The following is a 15,855-nucleotide window of genomic DNA, read 5'->3' on the forward strand; positions in this document are numbered from 1 at the left end:
TTGCATGTAGATATTTGTGGCATTTTGGAAATGTCGTACGCCATGATAACACCCAATGTGGAGCTTATATCTCTGTTGAGACTTGACTTGAGATATTGTCAGTTCAACAGAGTTCAGCCACAATAACTGATCTGAATATAAAGGATTCAGTTTATTACCGAACCCACCTCGCCAAACCCTCCATCCAAAAAAAGAGCGGAACATGTGGACAATAAAATATTTGACGAAAGAGTTTTGAATTTCTAATTACAGTATACTGAAACTTCAATAGTCTTCATCCTTTTTCATTTTTCTAAAGCACATAAAATATAATATACCAAAAGGCATATCCTCAATTAGTACAAATATATACAGTGAAATTTAGCCATGCATACCATGTGTACAAGCTTGCAAAGGTACCGATAGATAGACACCCACTGAATTTTTTATAGACAGCATGCTTTCACAACATCTTCAATATCTGGATCATCTCCAGCTTCTTTGTCCTGTTAAAAGAGGAAAACTTCTAAATTAGTAGGAATAAGAAATTCATACAAATCTACGAACTTGAATCTAGAGAAATGCGAAATGATTGCAAGTCTCTTCTGACATAATCATTTGGGGCAATATTCTGGGGATACATGACCTTTCTGGATATCAGATGGGACTGTAGACAGAGAACATGGAAACTAGGTCTCACAAAATAGCAGCCATAACCCAGGGCCATATGGCCTTTACAGCCAACAGTGTTTGTATGTAGTTCATTTCAGTAGATAAGGAAATGCTAACCTTGTGGATATATGAGATGTTACTAACTCCAGGGCCTGCTACCAGAGTTCCTCCTTGTTGCCTGAAAGCAGCCAATGCAATGTACTCATGAAGCTAAACTAGAAAGAATGATCTTCAAACAAAAAATTCACTAAGCATGGAATGATTGGATATCATGAGTTTCTAAAATTTTTGAATGTTTTATGTGACAATTATTTCAACCAAAACCAATGCTCAGCGAAGAACGAGCTAGACATCTAAGGGTTAACAAAATTAAAGGCAGGGGAAAAAAGAGATAAGAAAAGCCATTTATAATGCCCTCAATTTCAATGAAGATAAAACTTAGATTTATTAACATAATCGAATAAGGAACATGCCACAGATTTGGAGCTACAAGGAAACATGTACTCGGTTGGGAGTGCATGTGTAGTATCAAGAATCAATTTAAGGTAGATAGCTATGATATGAATAGAAAAAGGCAAATGGGAACATGCTCTGATCGAATATGAAACTATAAAGGGAGAAAATAATTGAAGCAATTAAGTTGGTTGGCCAATTTTTGACAGGGGTTATTGATATTTTACGAAAGTTGAACAATGGATCATAATCAGTTTGATTCTTCTAGTTTTGGAATGGCAATATGCAGCTAAGAAAAGAAAGTGCAAACTCATTTACCATATAAAATTGATGCGGTCAGGCTAACATCTTTTTCAAAAGAGAAGTATCAGTATTTAAAAAAATGCAGTTCATGTCTGGTACAGATTGACTGGATGGTCTGCATTATGCCTTCCTCGTCTATGTGGGCTTGAGTTCTTGATCATGTGCAGTATCCAACTGAAACTTCAAGTAATGTGGAGCAATTGTTCTTACCAGAAAATCCAATACCAAGAGAAGAAAAAAAAATATGGGGGTGGTCTTGCACATATTTTGAGAAAGGGATTTGGACAGAGATTGCTAATAAAGTCCTGAAGAAGAAAGAACAAGAAGGATAGTTTGGCAAAAGGTCAAATATAAGTTCTCTTTATGGTTCTGAAAGGCTTCATATCTGAATCAAGAGTAAGTGCTTTCGTCCCTGTTGTTTTTACATTTTTTTGGACTCTCCCTCATTAACATTTTGTCGAAGTCCTCTTTGTTTAACACTATTTATAGAGACGCTTTCTGCTCGTTCCAAAGGATCATTTTTCAACTAAGCATGCATAACAAGAAAAAAAACCTATAGTTCATTCAAAATAATTAAATCTTTCTTCAAATGTTGCAAAAACCACTGCAGGTAAAATTCAGTAGCCAATCAAGTAAAAAGGTACTAAGGTGGAAGTTCTCTAGATGTCCAACATACCAACCACCTCTGCTCATGGTGTTCTTTTTTAATGACAGCCCCCAGTCCTGTCTATAACCTTCAATGTATGACTGTATAATCTTCATTCCAGCCTGAGATGTCAAAATCAACTGTATTACATGTATGATCCTGAACCATAAAAGGCAACAAGAATATTTATTTTAAGGCGAAATTCTTCAGAATTAACTTAAAGATTTTTGTTAGGTACCAATGGAGTAAATGTTGTTGATACTCCATAAGCAAAATCAAGAGCATTAAATGATGAATGGCTAGGATCTGCATAAACTTCTGCAACAAAATGCAGTAGCTGTCATAATAGGACAACATAAGGACAATAATCAGAGCAGCAAATATTAGCGTAGAATCCACCATATATCTAGTCAAGAAAAATTGAAAAGTAATCATGCCTCTGTGCATGCATATAATATAATAAATTCACCTATCTGATCAAAGGGTGTGTATGCGTGTTGGGTGTGTGCATGCGTATGTGAAGAGTAGTTTTGCAAAGTCAACAATTTTGATACTTTAAAGCAATGGAAATATAATATAATAAATTCACCTCACTGATCAAAGCTGGATAACTGTAACTTTGATGTACTAAATCACTTTCTCCTAGATGGCAATGGTGTTAGAAATTTGGCTCCCAAAATATCGGATTCATGTGGGACACTGGGGTTATTCTCTATGACATAATGAATAATGGATATTCATATATTATCAACATTTAATTCTTGCTTCTTCAGCAAAATCTTGCAAGATGATCAGCAGGGAGATGAGATCTGGAAAGGCCGACAAGAAAAAAAAAAGGAGGCATTCTATGTTTGGCATTTGATATTTCTCTACTAAGCAAAATTCAACAAACATATTCTAGCCATGATATAGACAAAGCTGCGATTATGTTGCCAGTGCTAACATGTTCAACACCAACTGCTCGGATACATGTGAATAGCAAATTAAGGTCATAGTACTGGTGATATCATAGCATCATGGAAAGTCAGCTCATGCTTTCAATCCGAAGGTTACCTTTGCCCAAGGTTAAAGACAAGGTTTAGCCTATTTTCTGTGCAGCTACGTAAGAAACTTGTCGGAATCAATAATTTCATAGCTATCAATATTTCATCCAAAAGGCTACTAAAATATGCCATAGAAATGCTAAAAACCAAAATTGTCATATAAACAAGAAAAAGTTTCTGTTTTAAGGTCTTTTCTTCTTTTGATCGTGCAATGATATATAGTGCCATGACACACCCTGTTTAGACTAATTTTGGACAGTAGATGATCTAAACAAAACAACCAGTCCCTTAAGAATACATGAATTGTAAGAACTAATGGTTTACATACACTATGCATTACCTAAATTTGTATATTTTTGTTGATTATTATGGCAACACATGTGACTTTCAGATGACACTCATTTAGGTAGCCTACCTCCTTTGAATTTGGTTTGCTGAACAAATGCCTTCGCCTGGACCAAAATAGTCATAAAGGTCAGGACAAGAACAAGTCTATTTAGAATTATAAATAAGCAGTAAAATCATAAATAATTCTCAACATGTAGTAGGAATTAAACCTTGTAGATTGAATATCTTTGCCAACATGTAAAATACAAAAATAAAACTTTTGAACATAGCACATACAATCCATTTTTAAGTTCACCAACTATGACTCTCATGGAATCCTTACAGTGTTAAAGAGGCGAACCTCCAGAAAAATGCATTCTTCAGGAAATTAATGCAGTATAAGACAGAGATCAACTTTTGCAGCATGATTTGCCAAATTTATCACCCAAGAACAAGCAACTAAACATTCACTGATGTCTGAATCAAAACATTATTTCAAGAATGCGTGTGCAGACATATAGTGAGAGTTTTTTTTCCATTTTATTGGGAAAACCATGGAGTCAAGTCCAAATTAATTGAACCATAAATAGGTACAACTAAATGTGTCCGCCTAAGTCGAAGAAGCTAAGGGGGAATCTATAATATTGATTGAGAAAGTGTCAATGTTGCATGGTTAGCCAACCAATATGCAGTCTGGTTCCCTTCCTGGCATATGTGTGAGGTTTTGAAAGTGTGTAGATCAACAGAAAAATTCAATTAAGCAAACCAATATATCACAGAATGTGGATGACTTTGAGAATCTATAAAATCAAAATCTTAAATCACAAAGTTCAGCAATAATTGTAGCAAGAGGAGGATTTATTGGACCAGAAAAAAATGAGGGCACTTTGAGGAAGTAACACACACTGAAGATAGAATAACAGGCCAAGCAGTATATAGGAAAAACAATGGAAATGTATTAAAATTCAAACATTGACTAATAAAGCTATAAAAGGTGAAAAATATACCTGTTATATATGATGTGCATGCCATAATTTTAAAAATAACAGTTAATCATGAATACATACAAGTTATTCGAGTGACTCCAAAAAAGTGTCAATTCCCATATCAATTTCATTCTATCATTCTAAAAGGCAAAGGCAACCTCTATTTTTTTTCAACTAGCATAATCTAAAAGGTGAACTTCTAAGCATCAGCAGCTAAAAACTCTCTACCCTGACCAACTAGTCAGATATCTTATTTAGCAATTATTGTTAAATGAGCTAAAACTTGTTCCGACTTAAATTAGATTATGTTGGACAAAAAGGAGTTAATTTAATGTGCAATGAAAAAATTAATAAGCCACATATCATATGGTTTGTTCAATTGATCTTAAAAGAAGCTTAGAACTTTCTTCTCTATCCTACATCGGAACAATGATAACCAAAGAACTAGCACATTTTGACAGCTCAAACATTCACATAAGTCAAATGACATAGACCTCTTTAAAATAATTAAAGGAATAATATAAAGTTGAGAACTCAACTTTAGGGTAAGGATAAGTAGTTGAGCTGACCTGACTCATGATGAATTTCTTTTAAATGTCATGCTTAAAAGCTTGTTGGTAGGTTAAGTCCACTAAGCATCTTTTGGGCTAGAAATAGAACATGTCAAGACACTTAATTACTATGTTTTCTCCCAAGCCACATGCAATTTCATTGTGATTTTATAGACAATAATTATCCATAGTCTCACATCTATCACGCTCTCCTCTTTGTTTCTTTCATGCTACCATATATTTTGAATACGAGCAATTGCATAGGTGGCGCTACTTCCCAGCAACACACTACAGAAAGTATTCTATGAATAATGCATATCACCACTATCTGGCTACAGTTTTCCTCAGGTCATCGTATCTAAACATCTTTGTTTTGAACTCAGATTACTACTTCAGTAAAAGGAACTTATCTGAAGAAAGAACTGAGAAACATTACTTATGTTTATTTTGCTGACCACCAACCTATGTTTTATTGCATTTGGGGTTAATTTTTGCCAACTGAACAATTAAAAATTAATTATACAGTCTTAGAATTTAGAAACATTATTAACAATTACCTGATCGGTGCTACCTGGTCCAATTAAAACAAGTGCAACCCCAGCAGCATCCATGAGCTCCTGCAAACAAATAGTGTGCATCAAACATGTCTGATAAAATATTCTATATAAGTCAAACCAGTTCTTTAGATTATGAGCTTAACTTTCCTGAAACTCAAGGACAAGGACTAATAGACTTTATTCGAGAAATATATACACACAGACATGTACATAAGTACATAAAGTACATACATATATGAATGCATGCATGTATGTACTATAGCTAGCAGTATAATATGTCCTATATAAATGCATGCATGTATGTTCTATAGCTAGCTATACACATACATACATACATACATACATATGCATAGGATACATGCATTTAAATATGTGCTATAGCCAACAAATTTGCAAATTAAGCATGTTGACAATATAGAAGGAAAAGGTGTTTATTTACTTTACTGATGCAGAATTATAATGTTAACTCAAGATTGGTTAAGAATAAACTCTTCCCGTACTAGTGATATGATTATTATACTATACTCTAGGTTATGCTGTGTAGAATTTATATTGCTGGAGGTCCTATATACAAATCCATTGAACTAAAAAAGATTGTTATAATAGAAAGACACAGCTCCTGGTATTCAGCTTCATTTAACGTGTTTAGAGCATGAGTGCAACCATATAGAGCTCGAACAAAATATGGCTTCATTTTTCAAGTCTGCTTTTATTAATTTCTATAGCTTTAAGAGATTTCACTTGGTACAGTCTTCCTTCTAACCAACAGCTTTTGTTGTAAACTTTATCATCATGTATGCACCAGGAGATGATAATTTTTGATTAGAAGTGAAATCAGTTGGTAGCCATTATGTCATGCATCTTCCTTAATAAAGCCAGGTCATTACTGTGAATATGGAAGGCCAGAAGCATGAAGAATATTGTGTAGCTCATTTAGAGAAGGGGAATATTACCACAGGAGAAGAGTTTTTTCCGAGGCTTTTTTAACCCTAGACAACATATGTCTTCTAATTAAAAATGGTCTCCTTTTGTATTTGATGAACACCATGTCAGGAAAGCCACACCATGGGCTTGTCAATTCAATTTGTTGTCTTTTCTCAAAAAGCCATTACTGCTACGAAAAATCCCACATTGCCAATTCAGGATGATCCCTTTCTTGAGTTATTTCTTGAATATTTTGTTGCTTAATCGTCTTCATGGAATTCCTATGACAGTTGGACCCTGATTGAGCCCATAAATCTTAAGATTAAGCTCTAGCTGACACTTAGAGGCAACACAAGCTTTATCCTTGCCTTATAGATGGTAAAGTTTCATCAAGCAACCAGATACCTTCCCACTGATAATTTTGTTAGATAATTCATTGGCATATCATTTTGTTCATTGATGGCACTATGCTTTGAATAAATCCTAGTCATGAGTCACGACCAGATCAATCCTTAGCTTTCAAGTTTCAAAAGACCAAAAGTTATTTTTCATATCAAAGTATAGTGTGCATCTGCATACCTTTTTGGAAGCAAGAAGATCAGCTCGCTTACGGCACAGAACACATCTGCAATAAACAGAAAAGAACTAATTATTCATCTACAAGCAACTTTTATATAAAATTCTTCAACATGTTGCACAGGAAAGAAGGGAAAGAATAGAAACATCTTACCCAAAATGGCGTGCAAATGCGACTACAGCTTTCCTATTCTTCCACAAATCAGTTATAGGAATTGCTTTCCCAGTTATATCAAAAACATCTACTCCTTCTAGGGAACTTGTAAGACCTTCAGAAGTAACTGCAGACTTGCTTCCTGTACAGAAACATTTTTCTAAAGCTGAAAGGGGCAATAATAACAAAATCTTTACATGTAAAAGTTTTATAACTTATGATTTCACAGGCATTTAATAGAGAAGGAAAGCATAAAAACCTACTCAAACCACAAAGTAGAGAACTAGTGATGTTTGAATTTGTTTCATGCATTTACCAGATCAGATGACTAAATTGAGTGATAGGATTTCCTTGGAGCAAATCAAAAATAGAAATTTCAATTATGGTCTTCAAATATATGTGAATGGAAAATATCAATGCAGATGATATATGTGTTTCATGTTCGATACTATTTTAACTTGCATTAGTTAGAAATTGCAACATCCAAAAAACGGGAGTAAGTGGTTAAGAAGGCATAGCCTGCACAATAATAAACCCCAAATATGAAAATCGCCAAAAGTTAAACAATAGTATAATTACCATATATGTGTGCATATACATACAAACATTTAAATGTACATCCCTATAGCCATCAGCTATCTCTTGGTCTCAATTTCAAGGGTTATTTTTGGTTTTTATATTGTCTAACTTAATATCTTTTGGCTTTGGCGCCTGACAGGTGATTAGATTGATCTAGAAAAGCCACTTTATTTATCACTATCAGTAGCTTCTTTTGCAGCTCATAAAGTTAAGAGAGGGTCATCCACAGCCTCCACCACTCTAATTAACGCCAAGAATGTGAGCTATGAATTTATGAAAAAAGATCAATTTTAATATTATTAACTGCTTCGTAGACTCCAGGTTAATCTTTGTTGTAGAATTCAATCCATATATCTTTTCCTACCTTTCCGTCCAATACCCATAACTTTCTTGAGGGCCTATCAACTTCTTGTAAACCTATGATTACATCACACGGATAAATGATATAGATATCTAAATTCAAGCACTGACACGTGTAATACAATTTTCTTAAAAACATATGGTAATAGAAACATGCAGCAAATCATTTCTCTAAAAAATCTATGATCTTCTATATATGAAGAAGAGAACTCAAGTAAGATGAGTTCCACGAACGGAAGAAAAAAGAAACGATTAAAACAAGGAGACTAATGGAGAACGAGGAAGGAGGGAACGCTACCAAGAGAATCGGAGGTCGCGGCGACAAGAGGGAGGGAGCGGGAGCGTTCGTTGCTCCTCTTGCGCTGAAATGAGAAGCGAGGGTTCGGGCTAGAGTGCTTAGGGTTTCGAAGAAGAGTAGTTGCGTGCCGGTCGCGCCTAGCCTCTATCCAGACGGTGGTAGCGGGTGGAGCAGCGCGCAGCGGCATCGCCATGGGGATTGGAGGTTTGGAAGAGGCCGTCGCCCGGGGCCGCTTGCGGCTTTACAAGAGCCACATCTTTGAAACGTTTTCTGACGAAGGCTCTCGCGTGCCGGGGACGCGGGCCAAATAATCACGTGAACTGCACGCGACTAAATTTCATAATTCTAATCTTATGCTGTCCGTGCAGCAATTGCTGATCTACCGCCGGTAATAGTACTTTTGAAAGTAGAAATTTTATAAAAATCTATTTGCTGTTTGATAACTATATTTTTAAAGTGCTATACCACTTTAATATGTGTTTGGTAGACAAACTGAGAAAGTACTTTTGATATAACAAAATAACCATAAAAGACATTAAATAGTATTATACAGCAAAATAAAATATAATATGTATTAATACATAAATATATGATATAGTATAATATTACTATAATATAAATATAATATTATTACATAATAATAATAATGGTAAAAAAAAACAGCTTTCCGACCAGACCTAAAAGTATTTTTCTAAAAAGCTCCAAAATGAATCTTCACCCAAAAAACTGTTTTTAGCTTTCTGAAAAAGCTAAAATAGCTTTCCAAAATTTTTACCAAACATCCCTATTTCATCTAAAAGTATTTTTGTAAGGCCAAAAAATGGCCCTTCAAAAGCTTCCCCAAACGGGCCTTAGTATTTCTTCTGAATTGGCCTCAACTATTGCATTGCCTCAAAGATTAAAAGCTATGATCTAGGCTGATAAGGCCGGACACCAAGGCCAAAAATTAAGAAGAATAGTGCTGGTGAAGTCCATCAATGGAGACCGAAAATGTAGCATTTTACATGGCATAAACTTCTCTATGATCACAATGACAACAAAATTTGCAGAAAATAGTATTTCATTTACATTAGCAGAACAAGAATATATGCAATTTAATTGTGCACTAACATGGTTTGAGTTCCAAAGACTAGTCCCCAGCATTAAATATGAAAAAAACGAGCTCATCGCAGAATTAGCTATAGTTAATAACTAAAATGTTAGCTTGATAACTGATTAATATTACGAAAAATTGAAGATTGTTTGTCCAGCAATATAGTAGCTCGCAGTCTCATACGATTAGAGTTTCATTGCACATCTGCAAATCGCACAACCGACTCCAAATTTTCAAGCCCATTAAGAGGGTCCCATATGACCCTCTTACATCCTGATGAACTCAGCCCATTTACATCGTATTTAGGCCCTTAAACCTTCCACTGTCTCGTTTCGGCCCGTAACACCTTCCCTCTTATCTTTCTCCGCCTCCGCCCCTCTCCGGCACCGCCGCAGCTGCCGGCTCCAATCTACTACAATGACTTCCTTGCGCTCCGCCATATCCTCCTCCCTCCCATCGATCCGCGCGGCGGTCAACCGATCGAAGCGGGAAATGGTTCGGCGGGAGATGGAGAACTGCCACCTGGTGGCCGGGATCTGGTGCCATGGCCTCACGGTGAAGCAGCTCCAGGCCCTCCGCGGCGTCCTCCCGGAGACCACCAAGCTGGTGGTGGCGAAGAACACCCTCGTCGAGAATGCCGTCGAGGGCACCAAGTGGGAGCCCCCCTCAAGCCCTGCATCAAGGGCATGAACGCCTGGCTCTTCGTCCACTCCGACGAGATCCCCCCCGCCCTCAAGCCCTACCGAGACTTCCAGAAGGAGCGGAAGCTCGTCCTCAACTACTTCACCGGCGCCGTGTTCGAGGGCCGGCTCTACGGGCCCGACGACTTCCAGGCTCTCGAGACGATCGATGCCCACCCGGATGGAGTCGTATGCCTACCTCCTGGGCTGCCTCCAGACCCCGGCGATCTCGCTGGTCAGCACGCTGCAGTCGCCGGAGTGGGATGTCGAGAAGCCCGAGGGAGAGGGCGAGGCTGCTCCAGCCGCCGCCGCCCCGGCTGCCACCGATAAGTAACAACTGTAAGTTTGGTCCTCTTGTTTCCTTTCTTTCTTTCTGTAGCTGCTCATAAGTGCTGCAAATTTTTGGATGATCCTTTTGCGTGAAGATTGCTGCTTTCATGTTTATTGTAGGGGAAACTAATCACCGGTCCAGTGTTGGACCGGAGTATAACGAATAGTCCCTGTTGACCGAAAATGTAACTCCCGGTCCAGAGACTCAGGAAACCATAATTTTCGGTCCCTGGGAGGAGAAATGTCCAAGAAAATTTGCCTAATATGCCCCGATCCAGTATTTTGAAGGCGGGAAATGGAGACGTTTGGAGTTTCGATTCGGTCTGGCCAACGGAAGAGGAGATTCTGTTTGAAGGCGGGAGGAACAATGTCGTTTGGAGTTCGGCACCGATTTCCTGTTCGCGTGGCCAACGGAAGGCGGGAGAGGAAGACCGTTGGAATTCCAGAGAAGACTTTGGAGCTCCACAAGCATTCTGCTCTGTTCTTTGAGGTTCGAACGGACTGTAGGGCGGCTTTTTGGTTTGATGTCCTCTGTTCTTTAGAGCTCCACAAGCATAGTTTGTGCTATTCTGTCAGGTTCCAACGGACTGTATGCTTATCGGCCCAGCCAACGGAAGGATTTTTAGAGCAAGACCTTGGGGACCCGAATTGGAGGCCAACGGAAGGCTTTTTGGTTTGAAGGCGGGAGAAGGTGTGGGGAATTAACTTAACTGTTTTCCATCTTGTTTCATTTTGCCATAGCTTGTGGGGAATTAAGTTAACTGTTTTCTTTGTTTATGAATGCCTTGTTCTGCTCCAGTGTGCCATCTTCTTCCGTTTTGCCTTAGGGTGTGGGGAATTAAGATCAGGTGTGCCTCTAACTTTGTTTTAACAGAGATATTTTGCTGATGTGCCTCTGATTCTGCACTCTTCGTCTGACTTTGTTATAACAGAGCTGAGGTCCAAGAATTGTCGCCAAATCATTTGTGCTGATCCCTCCTATTTTCATTATGATGGCTTCAAAGAACAGTAGTAGCCCGGTTTTGATGGCCATTTGTTGTTACGGTAGCGAAGCTGTTATTATTTCCATATGTGTAGACACAACTCTTGATCAAATATTCAAGGAAATAGTGGAAAGGTGGAGACATTTATCTTCTACAATGATAGAAATTAAGTTTTATATTCCAAACAAATCTAGAATGGTTGTTACGCTCATGAGCGATAAAGATGTTCATAACATGCATCAAATACATGTGAACTTAAATGCGGCAGTGATTGAGATGGTTGTTACTCATTCTCCAAGCTTGATCGAAGCTGGTGATGTGGTAATCAATACCAGGTATTCCATATTTGAAATTTTATTTTGTTCATTTCAAGCTAAAAGAACATTAATAAGTGTGCTGAAATTATGTTTATCGTTTTGTATGGACAGTGGCTCATCCCATGGTGCTGAAATTAGTTAGAGATCCAAAAATATTTCAAAGAGTAGCTCAAGTAATTTTGTCCAAGTTGTTGAAGAGACGAGAGCTGCAATTGAAGAGGAAGGAAGTCAAAGAAATTCATTGGATGCTTGGAAAAGTTGTATAGAGGGCGTTGGTCAGGAGTTCAGGAATGTCGAAACTCTTCGTGACAGCATTTGCAACTTTTGTATCGCAAATTGCAGAGATTTTGTGTTCATAAAGAACGATCGTGAGCGACTTACTGTGGAATGTGCATATGAAGAATGTGAATGGCGTATCCATGCTTCTCGACTTGGTAATGGTGAAAAGTTTGCAATTAAAAAAATGAACGGTAACCATACATGTGGAGGAGGGATGCAAGTCCGGTCGCATCCGAAGGCTTCAAAACGTTGGGTTTCGAACATTGTCAAAGATAAACTTCAAGATATGCCATTATATAAGCCGACTGACATTGTAAAAGATATTCGTCGGGAATATGGTGTTCAATTGCCGTATCATCAAGCTTGGCATGGTAAGGAGGTCGCTATGAAGGAGATTTATGGTGATAGATCGCTATCTTATGACCGAATTCGGTGGTATTGCGACGCCATTGTTCAAACCAACCCCGGCAGCATTACAAAGTACGAAACATGTGAAGGTCGATTCAGACGTCTGTTCATTTGTTTTCATGCTTCACTATTGGGTTTCATAAAAGGATGTCGACCTCTAATTTTTATGGATGGGACATTTATAAAACATAAGGATGGGGGTGTATTGCTTGGCGCCACTACCAAAGATGGCAATGATGATATGTTTCCTATAGCTTATGGTGTGGTAGATACAGAAACTGATGAGAATTGGGAATGGTTTTGCCAGATTTTTAAAGAAGCTATTCATAGTTGCAGTGCGTATCATGGTCAAAAGTTCACATTTATGACAGATAGACATCAGGAAATTATTAAATCGGTGCCGAAGTACTTTCCTGGTTGCTACCACTCATATTGTATTCGTCATGTGAAAGAAAACTTCAAGAATCAGGTTTGCATCATAATATTGAAAATAATTTTAAGTAGAAAGTATCTAAGTAATATACCATCCGGAATGTCTGATATTTAATTGTGATCGCAGGTGCTTGTCCATTATCGTGCAGCTAACAGAAAGAGGCTGCTTGATTTAGTAAATGCTGTTGCGTATACTCCAAGGCTTAATATTTTTCAGAAGCTAATTGGGAAGCTTACATCAGAAGTCCCTGGTGCTTCCACCTTTCTCCTACATGCCAACCCCGAGCATTGGGCAAACGCAATTTTTCCGGGTCCACGCTGGGGCACTATGACATCTAACGTGGCTGAGTGTTTTAATAGTTGGATCTTGGAGGCTCGTCATCTGCCTATCCCTCATATGGTTGACCATATCAGGCTTCAAATTATGCAGATGATGCATGAACGGCGTAATCAAGGATATAGCATTCAAACCCACCTATGTCCAGATGCTGAGAAAGTGTTACATAAAAATGCAGAAGATGGTCGGAGATTATCCTTGTTTACGTCCAACATAATGTTATATGACGTAAAGGATACAAACTACTCATGTAAAGTTGACCTCCAGAATTGCAGCTGCTCTTGTGGCGAGTGGCGAATCTTCGGCATGCCATGTAAGCATGCTTGTGCCTGCATCGAGAAGGCCGGCAGATCCTTGTACCAATTCACTGACATTTGGTTCCAAGCTGAATTGTATAGAACAACATATGCCGAAGCAATTAATCCAATTCCTGATATTGAGGAGCCGCACAGTGCATCTGAAGAGATTCACATTCTACCCCCTATGAAAAAGACACGTCCTGGCAGGCCTAAAAAGAAGAGAAGACCTTCTCAAGTTGAGTTAGTACGTGATATGAGATGTGGACGATGCGGGAAGCTTCGGCACAACAGAAGGACATGTAATGAGGTCATACTGTAAACAATATGGTGCTCTACTATACATTGAAGGTATCGAACACCTTTGGCACACCCTTGGCACACCTTTTGCACACCCTTGGCACACCTTTGGCACACCATTGCATACAGTTTCAATCCCATGGCACGCCATGGCACACCCTGTATTCTTATTTTAAATGCCATTATACTCCATGTTTTTTAATAGAAATCTGTAGAAGAAAAAAAACATCGCTTTAACCTCTGTGCACACAGTTACCTGTTACCTGCTTCTCTGCACACAGTTACCTGTTACTTGCACTCAGATATGGTTTCTGTGCACACTTAAAACTTAAGCAATCTGATTTTTTTCCCTTTACTTATCTGGTACTTTCAGATTCTAGATGGTTTAAAAGTGGTGCAATTGCAATGGCCAAATGATTATCGATGGTGCAGTCGAGAATGTATGCCTAACCTTTCATGTTTATGTTTCTTTTTCTTTGCCTATGCTGCAAGTTCACATTACTTATATTTAGTAATTTTTTCCATTGTCGTCGCAGATGGGGAAGGATGTGGTGACGTTGTAGTAAAGGAAGACCTTTTGAAGTAAAGGAAGTTGATTGTTGATGTTGTCAACTAATACAAATTTTGGATTATTTCAGAATTTATCAATGTGGAATACTATTAAGTTCCTTTGTCATATTAATTTTTTGATGTTAGCTGATGCTATGTCTTTTTGGGTGGCTGATTTATGTGGAGAGAGTCGACCCCATAACTCTCTCAGAGTATTCCAAATAGCGCCTGTGTACGCAGCCAAGCTACGAGTCGACCTCTCATCAAGAGGGAGTCGACTCCATTTCGTAGGAATCGACTCGGGCTGCCTGAGGTCGACCCGACTGATATTTGGAGTCGACCCCATAACTCTCTCAGAGTATCCAAATAGCGCCTGTGTACGCAGCCAAGCTACGAGTCGACCTCTCATCAAGAGGGAGTCGACTCCATTTCGTAGGAATCGACTCGGGCTGCCTGAGGTCGACCCGACTGATATTTGGAGTCGACCCCATAACTCTCTCAGAGTATCCAAATAGCGCCTGTGTACGCAGCCAAGCTACGAGTCGACCTCTCATCAAGAGGGAGTCGACTCCATTTCGTAGGAATCGACCCGTAACTCCAATAAGGAAATAAAACCTGAGGTCAATCGACTCCCTCTTCCCTTCTATTTCCGTGGTGTCGACCTAAGTTCCCTTCCCGTGCTCCTTGCGTCTCTTCGTTCGTCGAATTCCTTACTTCCCTCCTCTCTATCTATCATCCATCCGTCGCCATGCCGAGGAAGCAGGTCGTGCGGCCTTCAAAGAAGAGAAGTAATGTTCCGGAAGCAACCGAGCGAAGGTCCAAGGCAAGAAACGACGTTCCTCCTCCTCGTCCGCATGCTCCATCTCCTCCTAGGCAAGTACCCTTGGTAACTCGTCGTGTTTCTCTCGGTAGGAAAATAGATTTCGACTTCTTAGAAGGCCAGGGTTTTACCATAGGTCTGAAGCTGAAAGCCATGGGTTGGGAAACCCTATGTTCCCTTAACATTCCGACGTACCCGAACCTTGTTCGCCAATTCTATGGCAATCTCAAAACCGGAATTGCTAGCATTGAAAGTGTGGTAAACAAAACCCCAATTCTGCTAAACCCGGAAACCCTAGGGAGTCTTGTGAACATCCCAACCTCTGGTTCAACCGAAGATTTTTTAGAAAATAGAGTGTTGGGCATTCAATATCTTCTTGGCACAGAAAATGTTAGTCCACTTGAGCAAATTTCAGCCAACCGACTTACTGTGGAAAATCGACTATTACATCATATTGTTAGCCGAATCCTCTTTCCGAAAACAGGTAGGTTTGATTTTGTGTCCGAAAGAGATATTCTTGTTATGTTCCACATTCTGAATGGTAGCCCCCTTAGTTTACCTCACCTGATGATTAGACACATGGTAGAGTCTGCCTCTAGAGCTAAGGCATCCTTGCCATATGG

The 15,855-nt window shown here is 38.8% G+C and overlaps 1 protein-coding gene and 1 pseudogene across 1 annotated transcript; one reads left to right on the plus strand and one right to left on the minus strand.

The window, feature by feature from the left end:
• Positions 1-205: 205 nt before the first annotated feature.
• LOC103706641 (thioredoxin-like protein AAED1, chloroplastic) lies at positions 206-8,659 on the minus strand. Its single transcript, XM_008790805.3, has 9 exons — positions 8,409-8,659; positions 7,172-7,313; positions 7,021-7,066; positions 5,518-5,577; positions 3,512-3,548; positions 2,292-2,371; positions 2,084-2,175; positions 769-829; positions 206-485 (listed from the first exon to the last, which is right to left on the minus strand). The coding sequence occupies exons 1-9, from the start codon at positions 8,599-8,601 to the stop codon at positions 426-428; spliced, it is 771 nt and encodes a 256-aa protein (XP_008789027.1). The 5' UTR covers positions 8,602-8,659; the 3' UTR covers positions 206-425.
• A 958-nt stretch (positions 8,660-9,617) lies between these two features.
• On the plus strand, positions 9,618-10,624 carry LOC103706733 (annotated as a pseudogene).
• Positions 10,625-15,855: the final 5,231 nt, after the last annotated feature.

This window comes from Phoenix dactylifera, chromosome 13 (genome assembly GCF_009389715.1).
Source record: "Phoenix dactylifera cultivar Barhee BC4 chromosome 13, palm_55x_up_171113_PBpolish2nd_filt_p, whole genome shotgun sequence".
Classification (NCBI taxonomy): Eukaryota; Viridiplantae; Streptophyta; class Magnoliopsida; order Arecales; family Arecaceae; genus Phoenix; species Phoenix dactylifera.

Excerpts from the sequence above, each read along its gene's own strand:
- LOC103706641 (XM_008790805.3), bottom strand. The coding sequence starts at position 8,601 with ATGGCGATGCCGCTGCGCGCTGCTCCACCCGCTACCACCGTCTGGATA. Across the intron at positions 7,314-8,408 it reads CGCGACCTCCGATTCTCTTG|GAAGCAAGTCTGCAGTTACT; the intron begins GTAGCGTTCCCT and ends GTTTCTGTACAG. Across the intron at positions 2,176-2,291 it reads CAACAACATTTACTCCATTG|GCTGGAATGAAGATTATACA; the intron begins GTACCTAACAAA and ends TTGACATCTCAG.